The sequence below is a fragment of the Nymphaea colorata genome, chromosome 12, assembly GCF_008831285.2.
Source record: "Nymphaea colorata isolate Beijing-Zhang1983 chromosome 12, ASM883128v2, whole genome shotgun sequence".
NCBI classification, from domain to species: Eukaryota; Viridiplantae; Streptophyta; class Magnoliopsida; order Nymphaeales; family Nymphaeaceae; genus Nymphaea; species Nymphaea colorata.
Window position 1 is genome coordinate 21,893,038 of NC_045149.1, and position 16,364 is coordinate 21,909,401.

Here is a 16,364-nt window from a genome sequence, read left to right on the forward strand (position 1 = left end):
CATCTCTAAGGCTCGAGAACTACCCAAGGTGTGGGTTTTACATATATATAATCTGATTTTAAACCGGATCTATAGGCAATAATTCTATATTTCTGGGTTAGAAATATTTTTCCAAGCAATTCTAGATCTCGAAAACACATAAAACCATTAGTTCTACAATGTGATCGCAAGTTTAATTAGTTTTGCAAAATCCAATTGCACAGGGTCCTTAAAATACTTTTGTTGGGAATTGCATAGCAAGATATAATGTAATAATAACAGTGTTTGCAACCAGCGTGTGATTAAAAGTGCACTTAAGGTGTATAGGTGAAACGCGCTTGACTTGAAGCGTGCGAGCTGAGGTGCATATTTTTGTATCTTTTTTTCTTTTAAATTTGGCCGAAAGGAAAACTGTTCCTTCTTTAACATCCACTACAAAATATCCTTCAACATGAGAATGGCAAAAAATGTCGGTATAGATAGGATGGTATCGAAATGCTTGCATTGGTTTATAATTTGAAGCTCTCTGCCTGAAATTACTTACCCACATGAACAGTGCAACAGGCAAAAGGGAAAAATAAAGTTGGGTTGACCCTCATTTCTTAGAATTAGGGATGTTAATAGATGGATATTCCCTTAGTCATATCCTTTTTTTATATATTCACATATTGGGATTCAAATTTGAATAATGAAAAAATCATATCTGAATCCGAATCCGAATCCAAAATCCGATTTTACAATCTGAATTCAATCGGAATCTGATTTTTTTTATTCATATGCAAATTCGAATTTTCAACAGGATTTTGCCAATTTTCAACATGTAATAGCATTAGATATAAAATATTTGTCTAAAAATGAATCCAATCCGAATCCATATCAGAATCCAATCGGATATTTATGTATATCTGAATCTGATTCCGAATCCAGTCGGATGTCATTTATTAACTCTAAATCCGATTTGATTTCTTAATCATATATCACATTTTTTTCCATATCTGATTTTTTTGGATCAATTCGGTCGAAAGCTTCATCAACGATGCTGCACTTGGTCAAGATATCCATAAATCTGCAATGATCCTCAAAATCCCAAAAGATTTTTTTCAAAATCGAACTAAAGAAAACTTATACCCATTTCATAAAATTATAGATTTATGCAAAAAAAATTTCACCGTTTCAGAAACAAGAACGAAATTTAATATCATTTATTTTGCTACAGTTTACTTTTCAGACATTTCACATCAGAGCAGCTTACAGCTTAGTAAATACAAATTTAAATATGGAAAACTATCATCTTTAATTATGGATAAAATCTGATTTTATTCTGATGATATGTACAATAATTTAATTTTTAGTATCTCATCTGTCCTTAAGCTTAAGAAGTCGTTCTTATTCTTTCTTTATATACTTAATGAACTAACTGTACAATGTTTTTTTTTTATTTTATACATTTTTTTTTAGAATATTATACATTTGATATATTTTTGTCCTCAAACTTGTGCTTCAATATGCATTGCTTGCCTTCATGTCTTATCTTCCCCCTTGCTCTTTTCGATTTGCCAATCCCCCAAATCTCTGACCGTCTCTCTGGATTACAATGCTCGTGCAAGAGGTCGACTATTAAGTGGTCTTTCATACTAGACATTTCGCTTGATCAATTGATTGATACAGAGATGAAAATGGATTGATCGATGAAGAGAGTGTGAGCTTACTGTGGAGATCTACAAAAGAAAGCAAGAACGGCAAATTTCGGAAACATATGTTTGGTGTAGTGGACCTTGGCATCAAGAGGAAATCTTCTTGTCCTGAAACCCACGACAAGCTTTAATGGTTGAAAGAAAGCATAGAAACATCATAGTAGGACACGAATGCACGTCTGGTAACTATATTTCTTCATTCTTTAGGGACATTAAATATGTAAGATCTGATACTGTATGGGTTCATTGGGGTCTCTAACGGTGTTTGAAAAGTGAGGGAGATTAATTGCCCGGCTGAGATCATCTCCTCAGTTAGGAGTTTGGCATAATTGGTCGGAGTAATATATCATTTTCTGACCAATTAGGCAAACACTGCAAATCATATCTGTCTATTTTCTATTTTTTATTTTAAAAACAGTCAAAAGAATGGCTAAATAATTAAAAAATTCAAAAATATTTTAGGAAATCTGCCGTTCTTAGTCACATCTTGTTACAGATGTAAAGAAATCAGATATATCAGATTACCCGTTCAATATTCTTGTACCCCTTTAGCCAGATTTGGTATCAAAAGATGGAAAATGAGGGTTTTTTGTCAAATAAGCAAAATGTAGAAACATACAACACTGGAGTGTTTCAACCATTGGCAACTGGAATTAAGTGAGCGAGGAGTATTATAAGCTGTTGATAGTCAGCGACAAGCTTCTTCCTTATCGTGCTTCAAACGAGTCTAAGCAAAATAAGTGGCATGTGTGATCGAGTCATCCCAAAACAAGTATTCTTACTTTTTCTGAATAATAGGAGACTTATTGATGTTGTTGCCGTTTGCTTTAGTTGTCAAATGGGCGAAGTCTGCAAGCTTCCATTTCACATAATGAAGTAAATTTTCACCCTTTAAAAAAAAAAAAAAACTCATAGTGGCCATTGGGAACCATTTCCTATTTTGTCTTGTGGAAATATCTTTAAATTCTACGTCATTTTCATTGATGATAATTAGGCTCATTTCCCAGTGTTGGGTCCCCTATAAGCCAAATTTGATTTATCCATGTGCTGGTTGGGGGATGCAACCAATTCAATCTTTCACACCCTTCAGTCAGATTTGGCTTAAAAAAGTGGAAAAAGATGTCCTTTATCTAAAAAGGAGCTTGCACCTCAACCACAATGTTGGGGACCCTCCCCTACTTTGTCTTGAGAGCATTATTGTTTCCATGTCACTAAGACTCATTTTATATGCTTCTACTCTGTGTCACACAAATATGTATCGAGGAGAATAGTATATTTGTTCGGATTGATGGGCTAGTGAAAGTGCAGTCATTAGTTTGATTCCTATGAACACTATTCTTTTGAATTGTAAATGATCGATGCACGACCACTTGTTGTTGATATTGATATCAACATTTGTGATTTAGTTTTCTCTTGTGGTCAAACAATTTCTTAAACATGATGACATTCGGCAAAAATTCATTTTGACCTTTGGGGATCAATCCCTACTTTCACTCGAGGGTGCTATCCTCTTGCGTCATTTTTAGAGACGATAAAACTCGTTTTACATGGTTAATCACTTATGATACAAATCTGATTTTTTTTTTTTAATGCCTTCCTCTTTCACAAGATGGTTGGGCGGGATTGGTCAATTTGTCCTAATCCTTTGGTCAAATTGATGGAATGATAACAAACTATTCTTGATACCAATTGGGCCATTAAGAAGCAGATTGGCATGAGAAAAAATAACACATTGCTACTATCTCATAAATCTACTTCAAAAAAATGAAATAAATTCATGGAACACTTTTTTAAGTGACAAATAAATCTCACCAATTTTAGGTTATTCACCCCATACAATAACATAATGTTAATGTTTCCAAACGGTCACCAAGACAATGCTATGGGACGATGATATATTTGCTTTTCCAAGTGGATAGACAAAAATAAAGATATGATTGCTTTTTTTTTTTTTGGCTGAATTTACAGTGGCCATCATTTCAAAAGGAGAGCTGAATGTTTTAATCAAAGTGCGCATGGGCCGGTTAGGACTTTCTATTATTATTTTTTCTGCAAGAGAACGATGTGTATATGGAAGGACCAGCGTGTTGGAAAGAGACCACCATTCGGATGTGGATCAGTCAAGCGACTCGATCCAAACTCTTCCTATGTGAAGCTCAACCCAGCAAACAGCTGGCCATCTTCCCTTCTTCCTCTTCCACACATCTATCTGCGGAGAGATAAAATTTGAGCAAATTTGCCATGGTAGCACAAGTGGTAGCTAAAGCCATCCTCTTCTCTCAGGCCGCTGCGGAGGATCTGCTGTTCAGCGGGCAGACTCTTTTTGCAGGTCGGTTCAAAGAGAATGGGCCTTACAAGCTCATCATGCAGTACAACTGCAACCTTGTGCTTTACATCAACGGAAACCGGGCGCTGTGGGCTTCCGGCACCGCCGGAAAAGGCTCCAACTGTAGTGCAACTGTGCAACCCTACAGAGAGACGCCAACTTTTGTCTACCCAGGAACTAATGCTCGTTGGGCAAGTGGGACGGCAAGTGGGCAGTCCAATTACGTTCTGATAGTACAGTATGACAGGAATGTGGTGATCTACAAGTCCTTTCCTGTGGGCTGCCAACGCGGTTCAGGTGGTAGTAGGAAATTCGAGAACCGTAGAGCATATATATATATATATATATATATTCACCCGTTGAAACGCCTAAATTGAGTCAAAAAAGCAAAAATATCATTATACTTGTCTCCCCAGCTCAAACTGCACAAGATGTTGCATACATAACCATCTCATACGATCACGGTAAGTGCCCATTGAATAATGAGAACAGTTTATTCTTGTTGTTTTGAATTTGCGTAAAAGATTAGGCAAAATTTATGAGACACTATAAATGCCCCCTAAGGTTCAAATTGACCAATATATTTGATTGGCAGATGCCACTAGGTTGTCCTCTGAAGCATCGAGGACAAAAAAAAAAAAGGTTTTGCCTTTGAGGAATTTTCTTTTCTTTTTTTTTTATACTAAGTGGTACTGCTCTCCTTTTTTCAGTTTTTTGAGGGCGAGAGATGCGGTCACTTTTATTGATACTTTTTTTTTTATCAGAGTGAGTGGTTCATTCTACCGTCCTAAGAGAGGTCAGACCTCCCCTCTTTGCCTGTCTCCCTGGGTTCATAGATCTTGCTTTGGATCCTTTACGAGCTAGAGGTAGAACACTTTTTAAAACATCCACGTGATGCCCCAAGTACTCGATTCTGAATTCTTAACAAAGATGGAGTACTTATCCACCCAGTGCGATACCACCCTTCGGGGTACTGTCCTTGCACCTTGCCATGAATTTTTGCCTCCCACTTTCTCATCCCTAGCTGCATACATGGTGGTGACAGGATGTTTTTTTTTTCACTTTATTTTGATAAAAACCATCATAAATTGTGTATTCTTTTAGTGAAAACCATGATCAAGCAATTGGCCATTGTACGCATATTTTGTCATAGTTTTTTTTAGCGATACAAAACAAAAAGAATTTAATATATATATATAATTAATTATTTATAATTATAATGTTTCGATCCTCATGCACTTTAAAAATACTTGTATCCTATGTTCCAACATGTGCGTTAGAAACTAATACATGTATTTATATTTTTTATTAGGTAGAGTTTGAATACCTAGAACTAAATAACCAGCTATGAAAAATGCTGAGTATTTAGTACCGAGCACATTTTTGTTCCACCTTTCATATACACCGATTTGTTTGATTTCTTAAAACTTTTGTTTCAAGTATAACCTATGTTTGTTCGTAGAACTCAAATTCCAGCCATCTCAAGGCAACCATTGACATAGTAACTGTGTATAATGTCCAACAGGTAGGGAAAAAAGTGACAGCGACAACAATTTCGTAAATTCGTCATATACCAAAAATTATTTAAAATATCTAAGTTGCCAAGTTCTATACAATTGAAACTGCCCAAAGCATCGAAAAATAGAAACATGCACCTCCGTAGACGTATAAGATCATTCATACTGCCATCTAGCCATTCTCTCCAGTACTTTGACGAGATCATCATGACAACACCTATTCATGATTAACGTATTATTAGTAGGCTAATTCTCTTTATTAACTTTCACTCAATTTGCACGATTAACTGTATTTTTCAATTGGCCTTTGATGTTATTCGCATTCAGAAGAATCTACCTTTAAAATGGTAGTCAAATGACAAACATGAGAATTTCATTCTACCACCTAAAAGACATGTTCAAAAAGTAAGTACTTATTGACAGCTTATATATATATGGACAACAGATTCTCCTTTTTCGCTATCGGATGCTCTTATAAACCTTTGAAACAATAAGTTTTACACATTTCATGAATTTCTGTGAATTGTAATAGTGCGTCATGAGTTTTAGGACCTTCAAAGTCCTTGATGTGTGGCCTGAAAAGTGATTGTCTACTGCTGCTATCAATAAAATTATATATTGTCTGCCTAAGTGTTTGAAGCAAAAACCAGGTCAAGGAGCATTTCGGGACCATCCCCTATTTTATGAAAAAAATAAAAAAACATGCACCTCAGCCACACGCATGTTTGGGGACTATCCCCTATTTTATCTTGAGAGCACTATCGCTTCCGTGTCACTAATTTCATTGATGATAATATAAATATGTTTAAAGGAGTGTAGTGAACTTGGTTAAATTGATGGACAAATGAAAGTCCGATCATTAGTTAAATGTTTGTGGGCGCTACTCTTTTAGACTACAAGTGATAGATGTGTGATACTTTAGCTGGCAAGTGCTCTATAATGACGTAGGTCCCAATGCAACCTTAGACTTTTCAAGTAGTAAAGGAAGAGCAAGGTGGGGTTCAGCTTTTTCGAGGTACCTCCTCCACCGTCTCACATATATATGATATATATATATATATATATATGATTTTTTGATCCCTGTTTCTATTTTCAGATAATGGCTGAGGATTTGAAACAAAAATTAAAGAGATGGAGGGAAATTTGTAAGTGAAAAGTTTCCTACATCTTGAAGATTTTGGCATCAAGAGACAATGCTATCAGACTGAAACCCCGGAAAGACTAAAATAAAGCATATAAATATCACAGAATTGGATCTCGCCATGAAGTTTCGTGACATGCCAAAAAATTTTAACATAGGGATGTGAGATGGTTGATATAATCTAGTTACTACCCTGAAAATCTGATGCATGTTTAGTCACATCAGGTTAGGAATGTAAATAGATTAGATATTCCTGGTTGCAACTCTTTTGCTAGAAATGGCCTCAAAAAGACGGAAAAGGATCTGTCATTTTCGTCGATTGTGCCGAAAAAAGAAACATGCATCTCAGCCACTTGCCCATTTCTTACCGGGTTTCAGTCGAGTCCCAACAAATAAGTGGGGTGCGCTATTCAGTCTTCTCCAAACCAATATTCTTGCTAATTTTCTTTTAAATAGACGACTTAATTGATGCTATTGCAATCAGTATTTGTGACTCAGTTTGCTCTTGCTGTCAAATGTCAAAGCTTGCATACTTCAATTTCTATAACATGATGAAATTTGGAAATTTTTTATGGGGCCATACTCCTACTTTGTCTAGAGAGCACTATCGCTTCTATGTTATCTTTAGAGATGATAAAAACTCATTTTACGTAGTTTAATCCCTTGAACCACAAATCTGATTTTTTCTTTATGCCTTTGCCTACTTTCACAAGACGGTTGGGCTTTAATCTGAAAGGAACATTAGCTGGATTGATCAATTTGAACTTTAAGAGGTAAGTATTTACAGTGTTTTATCAATTGGCCCCACTTCAGATGTGAGATGATACCAAACCATCAAACAGGAGCTCCTTGCATTCCACTTCCTTGAGATTGTCAACCCTCAAGCCGAGAATTGGAGTTATGGGATTCATATATGTGCCAATAAATCCGTCCAGAAATATTGATGTAGTAAATATGAACGTCATCTAAATTATTACTACCAGCGGCACTACCCACAGATAAAATAACAATAATAACAATAATAAAAATGATGACGGTAGCTACAAATCTTGTCATTTGACCACGAAACAGGAATAACTCTAGGGATGGCATTACGCCATTCTTCTTATTTTATTTATTTTTTAAGACTGGCCTTCTATGGTTTTGATTGTCTGTTAATGAACCTATATATATATTGGGAAAACACCATTGGCAACAACCATGAACATTCATTGTCCAATATCATGGTAGACATTGGAAGTGGGGATGAGCAATTCGAGTTTAAATAATCTAAATACAATGAAAACCCAAATTAAACGGTCGAACTCGATGAAAGGTAAAACTTTAATTGGTACTAAGTTAAACAGCAGGATTACTCTATTACGGATGTCAAACTCCATCGATTTTAGATTTTGGAGAAATTAATCTCACGTTCAAAGTGATTGGAGGTCCTGTTCCATGGTTGCATTTTCAGCAATATTTGATCCTAAGGGATGTATTAATTTATCGCGATTTGTTTAATTAAATGTTTTTCATTTTCATTTATTTTATTAATTATAAGTAAATATTATTGAATTAGCCTGCAAATGCCATCCGGTCTCCGCACGTTGGGACCAATTGACATGCACATTTACCATCCAAAACGTTAGGATTTGCACGACAAATCAGTGTTGCCAGTATCGTTGGTTGAATTTGCTAATTCTTTTATTAGGCATCGGCTGCATCATTCCACAAGGGGAGGTGGATGATTTAATCAAAACGCCGATGGCGCGATTCAATAGGATTTTTTATTATTATCTTTTCTGCAAGAAAACCATGTGTTCATGGGAGGATCAGGACGTTGGAAACTGACCACCATCTGATATGGATCAGTCACGCATCCCCTGGTGAAGCTCAACCCAGCAAACAGCTATCCATCTCCCCTTCCTCTTCCACAGATCTCGCTATCGTGTAGAGCTAAAATTTTGAGCGATGGCAGCACAAGTGGTAGCTAAAGCCATAGCCATACTAGCAATCCTGGCTACCCTCTCCTCTCAGGCCGCTGCGGTGGAAGTGCTGTTCAGCGGGCAGACTCTCTTTGCAGGTCAGTCCATAGAGAACGGGCCTTACAAGTTCATCATGCAGTACGACTGCAACCTTGTGCTCTACATCAACGGAAACAGGGCCCTGTGGGCTTCCGGCACCAATGGGAAAGGCACTAACTGTAGGGCAACCCTACAGAGAGACGCCAACTTGGTTGTCTACTCAGGAAGTAATGCTCTTTGGGCGAGTGGGACGGCAAGAGCACAGAACAACTACGTTCTCAATGTACAGTTCGACGGGAATGTGGTGATCTACGGCCCTTCTATCTGGGCTACCAACACGGTTCAGAGTGCCAGCAGGAAACTCAAGCCGTAGATCCAAATTAACGTGCCCGTTTGGCTGCGTCCAGCCAACTATATATATATATATATATATAAACTGTTGCTTCCTATAAAGTTGTAGCGTACGAGTCTGGTCTCCGTGAATAAAGTACGCACTGTTGTTTAATTCCTATATATATTTGTGGAGCGCATCTTGTGTTTCAGGACCTTCAAACTCTTTGATTGGCCTACTACTGTTATCAATAAAAGCATATATTATCTAGACTTTCTTGTTTTTGCTGTCTGTCAGATGTCATAATCTGATCTATTCTTTTTTTCTTTGAAAACAATTTCATCACATGCCAGGAATTGTATGAATATAAGAATATGATCTTCACAGATAGAAATTCTGTGAATTAATTAATACCTTTTCATATATACAACATGGCACATGTGATCTACATCTCTAAGGCTCGAGAACTACAAAAGCTGTGGGTGTTACAAATATATAATCTGATTTTAAACCGGATCTATAGGCAATAATGCTATATTTCTGGGTTTAGAAGTACTTTTCCAAGCAATTCTTGATCTTGAAAACACATAAAAACGTTAGTTCTACAACGTAATGCGCAAGTTCAATTACTTTTGTTGGGAATTGCATAGCAAGATATAATGTAATAATAGCAGTGTTTACAACTAGCAACTGTGTGTGATTAAAAGTGCTCGCCTCAACGCATGAAGCGTGCGCCTTAAGGTGTATGGGTGAAACGCGCTTGACTTGAAGCGTGCGAGATGAGTTGCATCTTTCTGTACTTTTTCCTTTTAAATTTAGACGAATTGAAAGATGCTTCTTCTTTAGCATCCACTACTATCCTTCAGCATGAGAAACGCAAAAAATGTCGGAATAGATAGGATTGTATAGAAATGCTTGCATTGGTTTATAACTTCCCATCCTGATCCCGAAGCTCTCTGCCTTAAATTATTTACCCACATGAACAGTGCAACAGGCAAACGGGAAAAAGAAAGCTGGCCCGACCCTCATTTCTTGGAATGTTAATGAATCATATTTATGTTATACCCTTAATTATATCCGCTTTGTTTTATATTCACATATTGGGATTTAAATCAGGATTCAAATTCAAATAAACAAAAGTCATATCTGAATCTGAATCCAAAATCTTATTTTGTAATCTGAATCCGATCCGAATAAGGTTTTTATGTTCGTAAGCGAATTTGGATTTTCAACTGGATTTTGCCAATTTTCAAAACGTAATAGCATTAGATATAGAATATTGTAGATTTATGCATAAAGTTTTTCATCGTTTCAGAAACAAGATCGAAATTTAATATCATTTGTTTTGTTACAATTTACTTTCAGAAGTTTCACATTAGAGCAGCTTACAGCTTAGCAAATACAAATTTAAATATGGAAAACTATCATCTCTAATTATGGATAAAAATCTGATTTTATTATGATGATGTACAATATTTTAATTTTTAGTATCTCAACTGTCCTTAAGCTTAAGAAGTCCTTCTTCTTTCTTTCTTTATGTACTTTATGAACTAATCACACAATGCCTTTTTATTTTAAATTTTTTTTTTGAACATTATATATTTGATATTTTTTTGTCATGTGCTTTACTATGCAGTGCACCTCGCTTCACAACGTTACCCGCGGCTTCACTTCACCACATCTAACAACATTGGTTGAATGTCTTGTTGTAATGTTCATTGAATTTGGCCATATGTAGAATACAAAACTTTATTTATGAAATACCTAAAACTTGAAACCGTTCCATCTAGTTAGTAATGCAAATTCTAAATATGTATAATATTGTACAATTCAAAATCTACTTTGAATGTTTGCCTCAGTACTATATCATAGCAAATAAAGGTTATACGCACTGACTTGGAACATATGACTAGAACATAAAGCATCCAGTCAACAATGAATTTGATCACAAATACTGAAAGGACATGAGAAATGAACGGACAACATGCTCTCTTATATACATCGAAGTACTGAAGTAGCCGATAACGCATGCAGGCTAAAGCTAATAACATCAAGAATGGTTGCTTGTTCAATATCTCAAACCCCTGAACCAACACCTTTCTTTACTCTTGCATGATTTGCTTCTAGCAGCTTTACAATCGCATCTTCTCCGCAATTCAAACTGTTAAATAAAAAGTTTATATGTAAATATGGATAAATAAGTGAGAGAAGTCAAAACCCAGTTTATATGCCAAACTGACCGATTTTTAAATTTGCACATAACTAAACTATCTGTAATACAAAAAGTTTACATGTAAATATAGACAAATAAGGCTACTAAACAGTTGAACAACTATATGACAAACAATTTATGTACACATATATATCCACTCTCACCGCATACACACCTAATTTTTTTTTAAAAAAATCTGCATCCACACCCGTATATTTACATCATCACACCACCCGCATCACAAACTCATGTCACATAGCTGTTGAGTTTTGTCAGGGTGCATACAGCGATAATGTATTCAATGGCATGTATAGTGACGATGATTTCTCATCATTAAAGGGCAATCATGGCATTTTTTTATACTAATTGAACATCAATGAAAGTCAGTTTTCTTATGGTAACCTCAATTAACTTTGGATGAAGCATTAGAAAGAGCAGAAGATATCTTTGTAGGAAACAAAAATTGTACTCAACATCAACATGAGGGCCCATTTGATTATACAAGATAGCAGAAGACAATAGATCAATTTCAGGCTCTGGAATAAGCTGACCACTCCAATCAAGAGCCACAAAAAGTTTAAATCCTGAATCCCAAATCGAGTAAAGCTAAGAAGAGAGTCTAGGATTTCTAGTAGTAACAGGCTCGTTGAATTAAAGTAATTCCCTACTCCAACAACCAGAAACTTTACCCAGAATTACTGGGACAACAAATTTTGTAAAAGAAAGAGCAAGGGGAAACCTTCGAATTTACACCATAGATAGAAATTCTTTGGCTCGTGCAGAGAATTTTCAGCTTGGGCTCATGTATTGCCTGATCTATGTCATGTACTTTTCCAACTCTGAGAGAGCCAAAAAAAATCTACCGAAAGAGACACAAACAAAGATGCAAATGCAAATGGTTAGGTTAGCAGAGAAACGATAGAGAGAGAGAGAGAGAGAGCTTACCGTGGGTCGAGAAAGCGAGTGACAGATCTTATCTCCTCCCCTGCTCTTTTCGATTTGCCAATCCCTCGAATCCCTTACCGTCTCTCTGGATTCCAATGCTTGTGCAAGAGATCGACTATTAAATAGTCTTTCCACTAGACATTTCGCTTGATCAATTGATTGACAGAGAGATGAAATCGATTGATCGATGAAGAGAGTGTGAGCTTAATGTGGAGATCTGCAAAAGAAAGCAAGAACGGCAGATTTCGGAAACGTATTTTTGGTGTAGTGGACCATGGCATCAAGAGGAAATATTCTTGTGCTGAAACCCAGGACAAAGATTTAATTGTCGAAAGAAAGCATAGAAATATCGTAGCAGGACACAAATGCACGTCTGGTAACTATACTTCTTCATTCTTAGGGACATTAAATATAAGAACTAATTGGTACCCCGAAACTGGACCTAAAATGTTTAGTCACATCTTGTTACAGATTTAAATAAATCAGATATATCAGATTACCAGTTCAATATTCTTGAATCCGTTTAGCCAGATTTGGTATCAAAAGATCGAAATGGATTGCTTTTTGTGAAATAAGCAAAATGTAGAAACATACAACACTGGAGTGTTTCAACCATTGGCAATGGAATTAAGTGAGCAAGGAGTATTATCAGCTGCTGATTGTCAGCGACAAGCTTCTTTCTTATCGCGCTTCAAACGAGTCTAAGCAAAATAAGTGTCATGTGAGATCTAGTCATCCCAAAACAAGTATTCTTACATTTTCTGAATAATAGGAGACTTATTGATGTTGTTGCTAGCAATAATTTTGATTCGGTTTGCTTTAGTTGTCAAATGGGCAAAGTCTGCAAGCTTCCATTTCACATAATGAACTAAATTTTCAGGCTTTAAAAAAAAAAATCATAGTGGCCATTGGGGACCATTCCCTATTTTGTTTTGTGGGAAATATCTTTTTATCTTTAAATTCTGTCATTTTCATTGATGACAATTAGGCTCATTTCACAAGGTTTGGCCCCCTATAAGGCAAATTTGATTTATCCATGTTCTGGTTGGGGATGCAATCAATTCAATCTTTTACACCCTTGAGTCAGATTTGGCTTAAAAAAATGGAAAAAGAAGTCTTTTCTCTAAAAAGGATCTTGCACCTCAACCACAATTTTGGCGACCCTCTTGATAGCATTATTGTTTCTATGTTACTAAGACTTGTTATATATGTTTCTATTATGTGTTACACAAATATATATCGAGGGGCATAGCATAGCTGTTGGGAGTGACGGGCTAGTAAAATTCTAGTCATCAGTTCGACTCTCGTGTTGTGCCACCACTTATGGTTGATACTGAGGCAAGGATGAGGAACATGGCAGCTGCCATTAATGGTGTACTCCTTCCTACCTGGCATGGCAGATACAAATAATGTGGGAGCGAACGACCACGAGGCTTGTATGTATATGACCAGGTGACCAAGCGGCCTGATAACACCAGTCAAACAACTGCAACTTGGAAATTATGTATACATATAATTATGCCTCCCCTCTCGAGAATATGCTTCTTCTTTTTTCTGAAGATTATTTTTGTCGACTTCAAATGGTTGATGTATAATCCGACATTTACAAACATGGATTTTGGCATCCAGAGAGGATCAGAATATTATGTGATTATTCCAGAGAGGATCAGAATATTATGTCACCAGAATATGCTAAGGTTGTGTGTTTATAAATACAGTTCGAACACAGCCAGTAAGAGGAAAACGTGAAGAACTTGATGACCATTAGCAATTCGATCCAACACACTAACACTTGTGTCCATGAGCTTTTACTGTTATCCTTGTCAGACACTTGTCCTATTCGTTTCTTTGTCCTCTTGAATACTTTCACATTGGAAGCGTTTGCAAGGTGGGGTTCGACCACTGGCGCCGCTTTTAACGCTAGTTTAGCGTCAGGGCTGCAGCATTCTGTTGTAGTGCATGTATCTTTCTGTATTAGCAGTCATGTAGCAGAATTACTGTAAATTTGTTTAGATATTTTTTTTGTGAGTCCTTAAGAAGATTAAATCATGATCGTCCATTTGTTTGGGCTCACTATATCTTAGTTGGTACCCTAATTGTTTCATGAGGCGTATTAGAGCTCAACAATAGAGCAACTTATGCTTTTGACTGTGCCACTGTATATTTCATACTCTGTTTTCAACAACAACTCCGTTTTATGTGTTGCATTTCTATCAGTTCTCAAATTCATGTAACATTTTTTAAAGTGTCCAAAGAATCTCTCCAAATGTTTAGTTAGTCGCATGGGACACTAAAGTAGTGTTAGTGTCAATGTTCCCAAACAGTCCCCAAGATAATGCTGTGGGATGATGACATATTTGCCGTTCGAACTGGGGAGACAAATATAAAGATATTATTGATTTGTTGGTTTAACTTGGGCATTCCCGTGGTCATCGTTTCAAAGAGTGAGCTGGATGATATTAATCAAAGTGCGCATGAGCCAGTAGGATAGGATTTTCTTATACAGTTTTTTCTGCAAGAAACCGATGTTTTTCTGGAAGGATCAGCACGATCGAAACAGACCTCCATTCGTATGTGGATCAGTCAAGCGAATCGATCCAAACTCTTCCCATTTCTTCCTCTATAAATTCCACATCAACCCCTGGTGAAGCCCAACCCAGCAAACAGCTACCCACCTCCCCATCTTCCTCTTCCAACAGATCTCTCTGCAGAGAGCTCAAACTCGAGCAAAGTTTCGATGGCAGCACAAGTGGTAGCTAAAGCCATAGCCATTCTGGCTCTCCTGGCTACCCTCTCCTCCCACGCCGCTGCGGTGGATGTGCTGTACAGCGGGCAGACTCTCTATGCAGGCCAGTTCTTACTGAATGGGCCTTACAAGTTCATCATGCAGGCTGACTGCAACTTGGTGCTCTACGTCAACGGAAACAGGGCGCTGTGGGCTTCCGGCACCAACGGCAAAGGCAGCAACTGTAGGGCAATTCTACAGGCAGACGCCAACTTGGTTGTGTACACAGGAGGTAAAGCTCTTTGGGCAAGTGGGACGGCCAGAGGCTCCGGCAACTACCGCCTGAACATGCAGGGAGATGGTAACGTGGTGATCTACGATGCTGCTGGACGTGCTCTGTGGGCTACCAATACGGTTCAGCATGCGAACAGGAAAGCATAACTCGCTTCGCTTTCTGTAGGTCCAGTGCCCGTTTCTCCGCTTCCCGTGAATAAAATATATATACTGTTGCTTCCTACATAAACGGGGTCAGGACCGCCTGCGAATAAAATATGCACTGTTGCTTAGTTCCTATATGTACTTGTAGATTGCGTCTTGAGTTTCATACCCTCAACGACTTTGATCTACTGCCGTAGTTACTTAATAAAATTACATATTATCTAGACTCAGAAGTCATAATCTGATCTCTTCTTTTTTTCTTTGAAGAAAATTTCACATGGCAGGAATTGTAAGAATATGACAGCATGACCTTCACAGATACAAGTTCTGTGAATTAATTTCTACCTTTTCATATGTACAACATGGCACATGTGATCTACATCTACAAGGCTCGAGACCTACACAAGGTGTGGGTTTTTACATGTATATAATCTGAATTTAAACCGGAGCATAGGCAACAGAGCTACATTTCTGGGTTTAGAAGTACGTTTCCAAGCAATACTAGATCTCGAAAACACAAAAAAAAAAAATGTTAGTTCTACAAAGTGATGCCTAAGGTTAGCAATATTAAATTATACAGGGCCCTTAAATATTTTTATTGGAAACTGTATAGCAAGTTAAAAATATAATAGTAACGGTGTTTACAACTAGCAGCATTGTCCTCTACCTCCTCTACGGAAGCAGGGCGCTGTCGGCTTCCGGGGCCGACGGAAAAGCTGCCAACTGTAGGGCAATCCTGCAGAGAGACGTCAACTTGGTCTTCTGCTCAAATGTGATTTGTCTACTCAGGCAATAATGCTTTGAGCGAGTCGGACGGTGACAGGCCAGAATCAATCGCGGAAGAACTAGTGGGAAGCAAAAATTTGATGCTTTAATTTTAAATTTTAAGAGGCACTCATACGAAAAAAAAAATTTGAAAACCAATTAAATTTTTATATATAAATAAAAGTAAATTTTATGAGCTACTAAATATATATAAATAAGTCAAAGAAGTCAAAACCCAGTTTATATGTAAATATAGATAAGTAAGGCTACTATACAGTTAAACAACTA

General features: G+C 37.0%; 3 protein-coding genes across 3 annotated transcripts; all 3 read left to right on the plus strand.

The window, feature by feature from the left end:
- The first annotated feature begins 3,914 nt into the window (after window positions 1-3,914).
- On the plus strand, window positions 3,915-6,102 carry LOC116265313 (mannose-specific lectin-like). The gene is made up of 2 exons (XM_031645866.1): window positions 3,915-4,274; window positions 6,049-6,102. Exons 1-2 carry the CDS (start codon window positions 3,915-3,917, stop codon window positions 6,100-6,102), a joined length of 414 nt encoding a protein of 137 aa, XP_031501726.1.
- A 2,505-nt stretch (window positions 6,103-8,607) lies between these two features.
- Window positions 8,608-9,045, plus strand: LOC116265314 (mannose-specific lectin-like). Its single transcript, XM_031645867.2, has one exon. It carries the CDS (start codon window positions 8,608-8,610, stop codon window positions 9,031-9,033), a length of 426 nt encoding a protein of 141 aa, XP_031501727.1. The 3' UTR covers window positions 9,034-9,045.
- Window positions 9,046-14,784: 5,739 nt separating this feature from the next.
- Window positions 14,785-15,535, plus strand: LOC116266147 (mannose-specific lectin-like). The gene has a single exon (XM_031647250.2). The coding sequence runs from the start codon at window positions 14,886-14,888 to the stop codon at window positions 15,312-15,314; it is 429 nt and encodes a 142-aa protein (XP_031503110.1). The 5' UTR covers window positions 14,785-14,885; the 3' UTR covers window positions 15,315-15,535.
- Window positions 15,536-16,364: the final 829 nt, after the last annotated feature.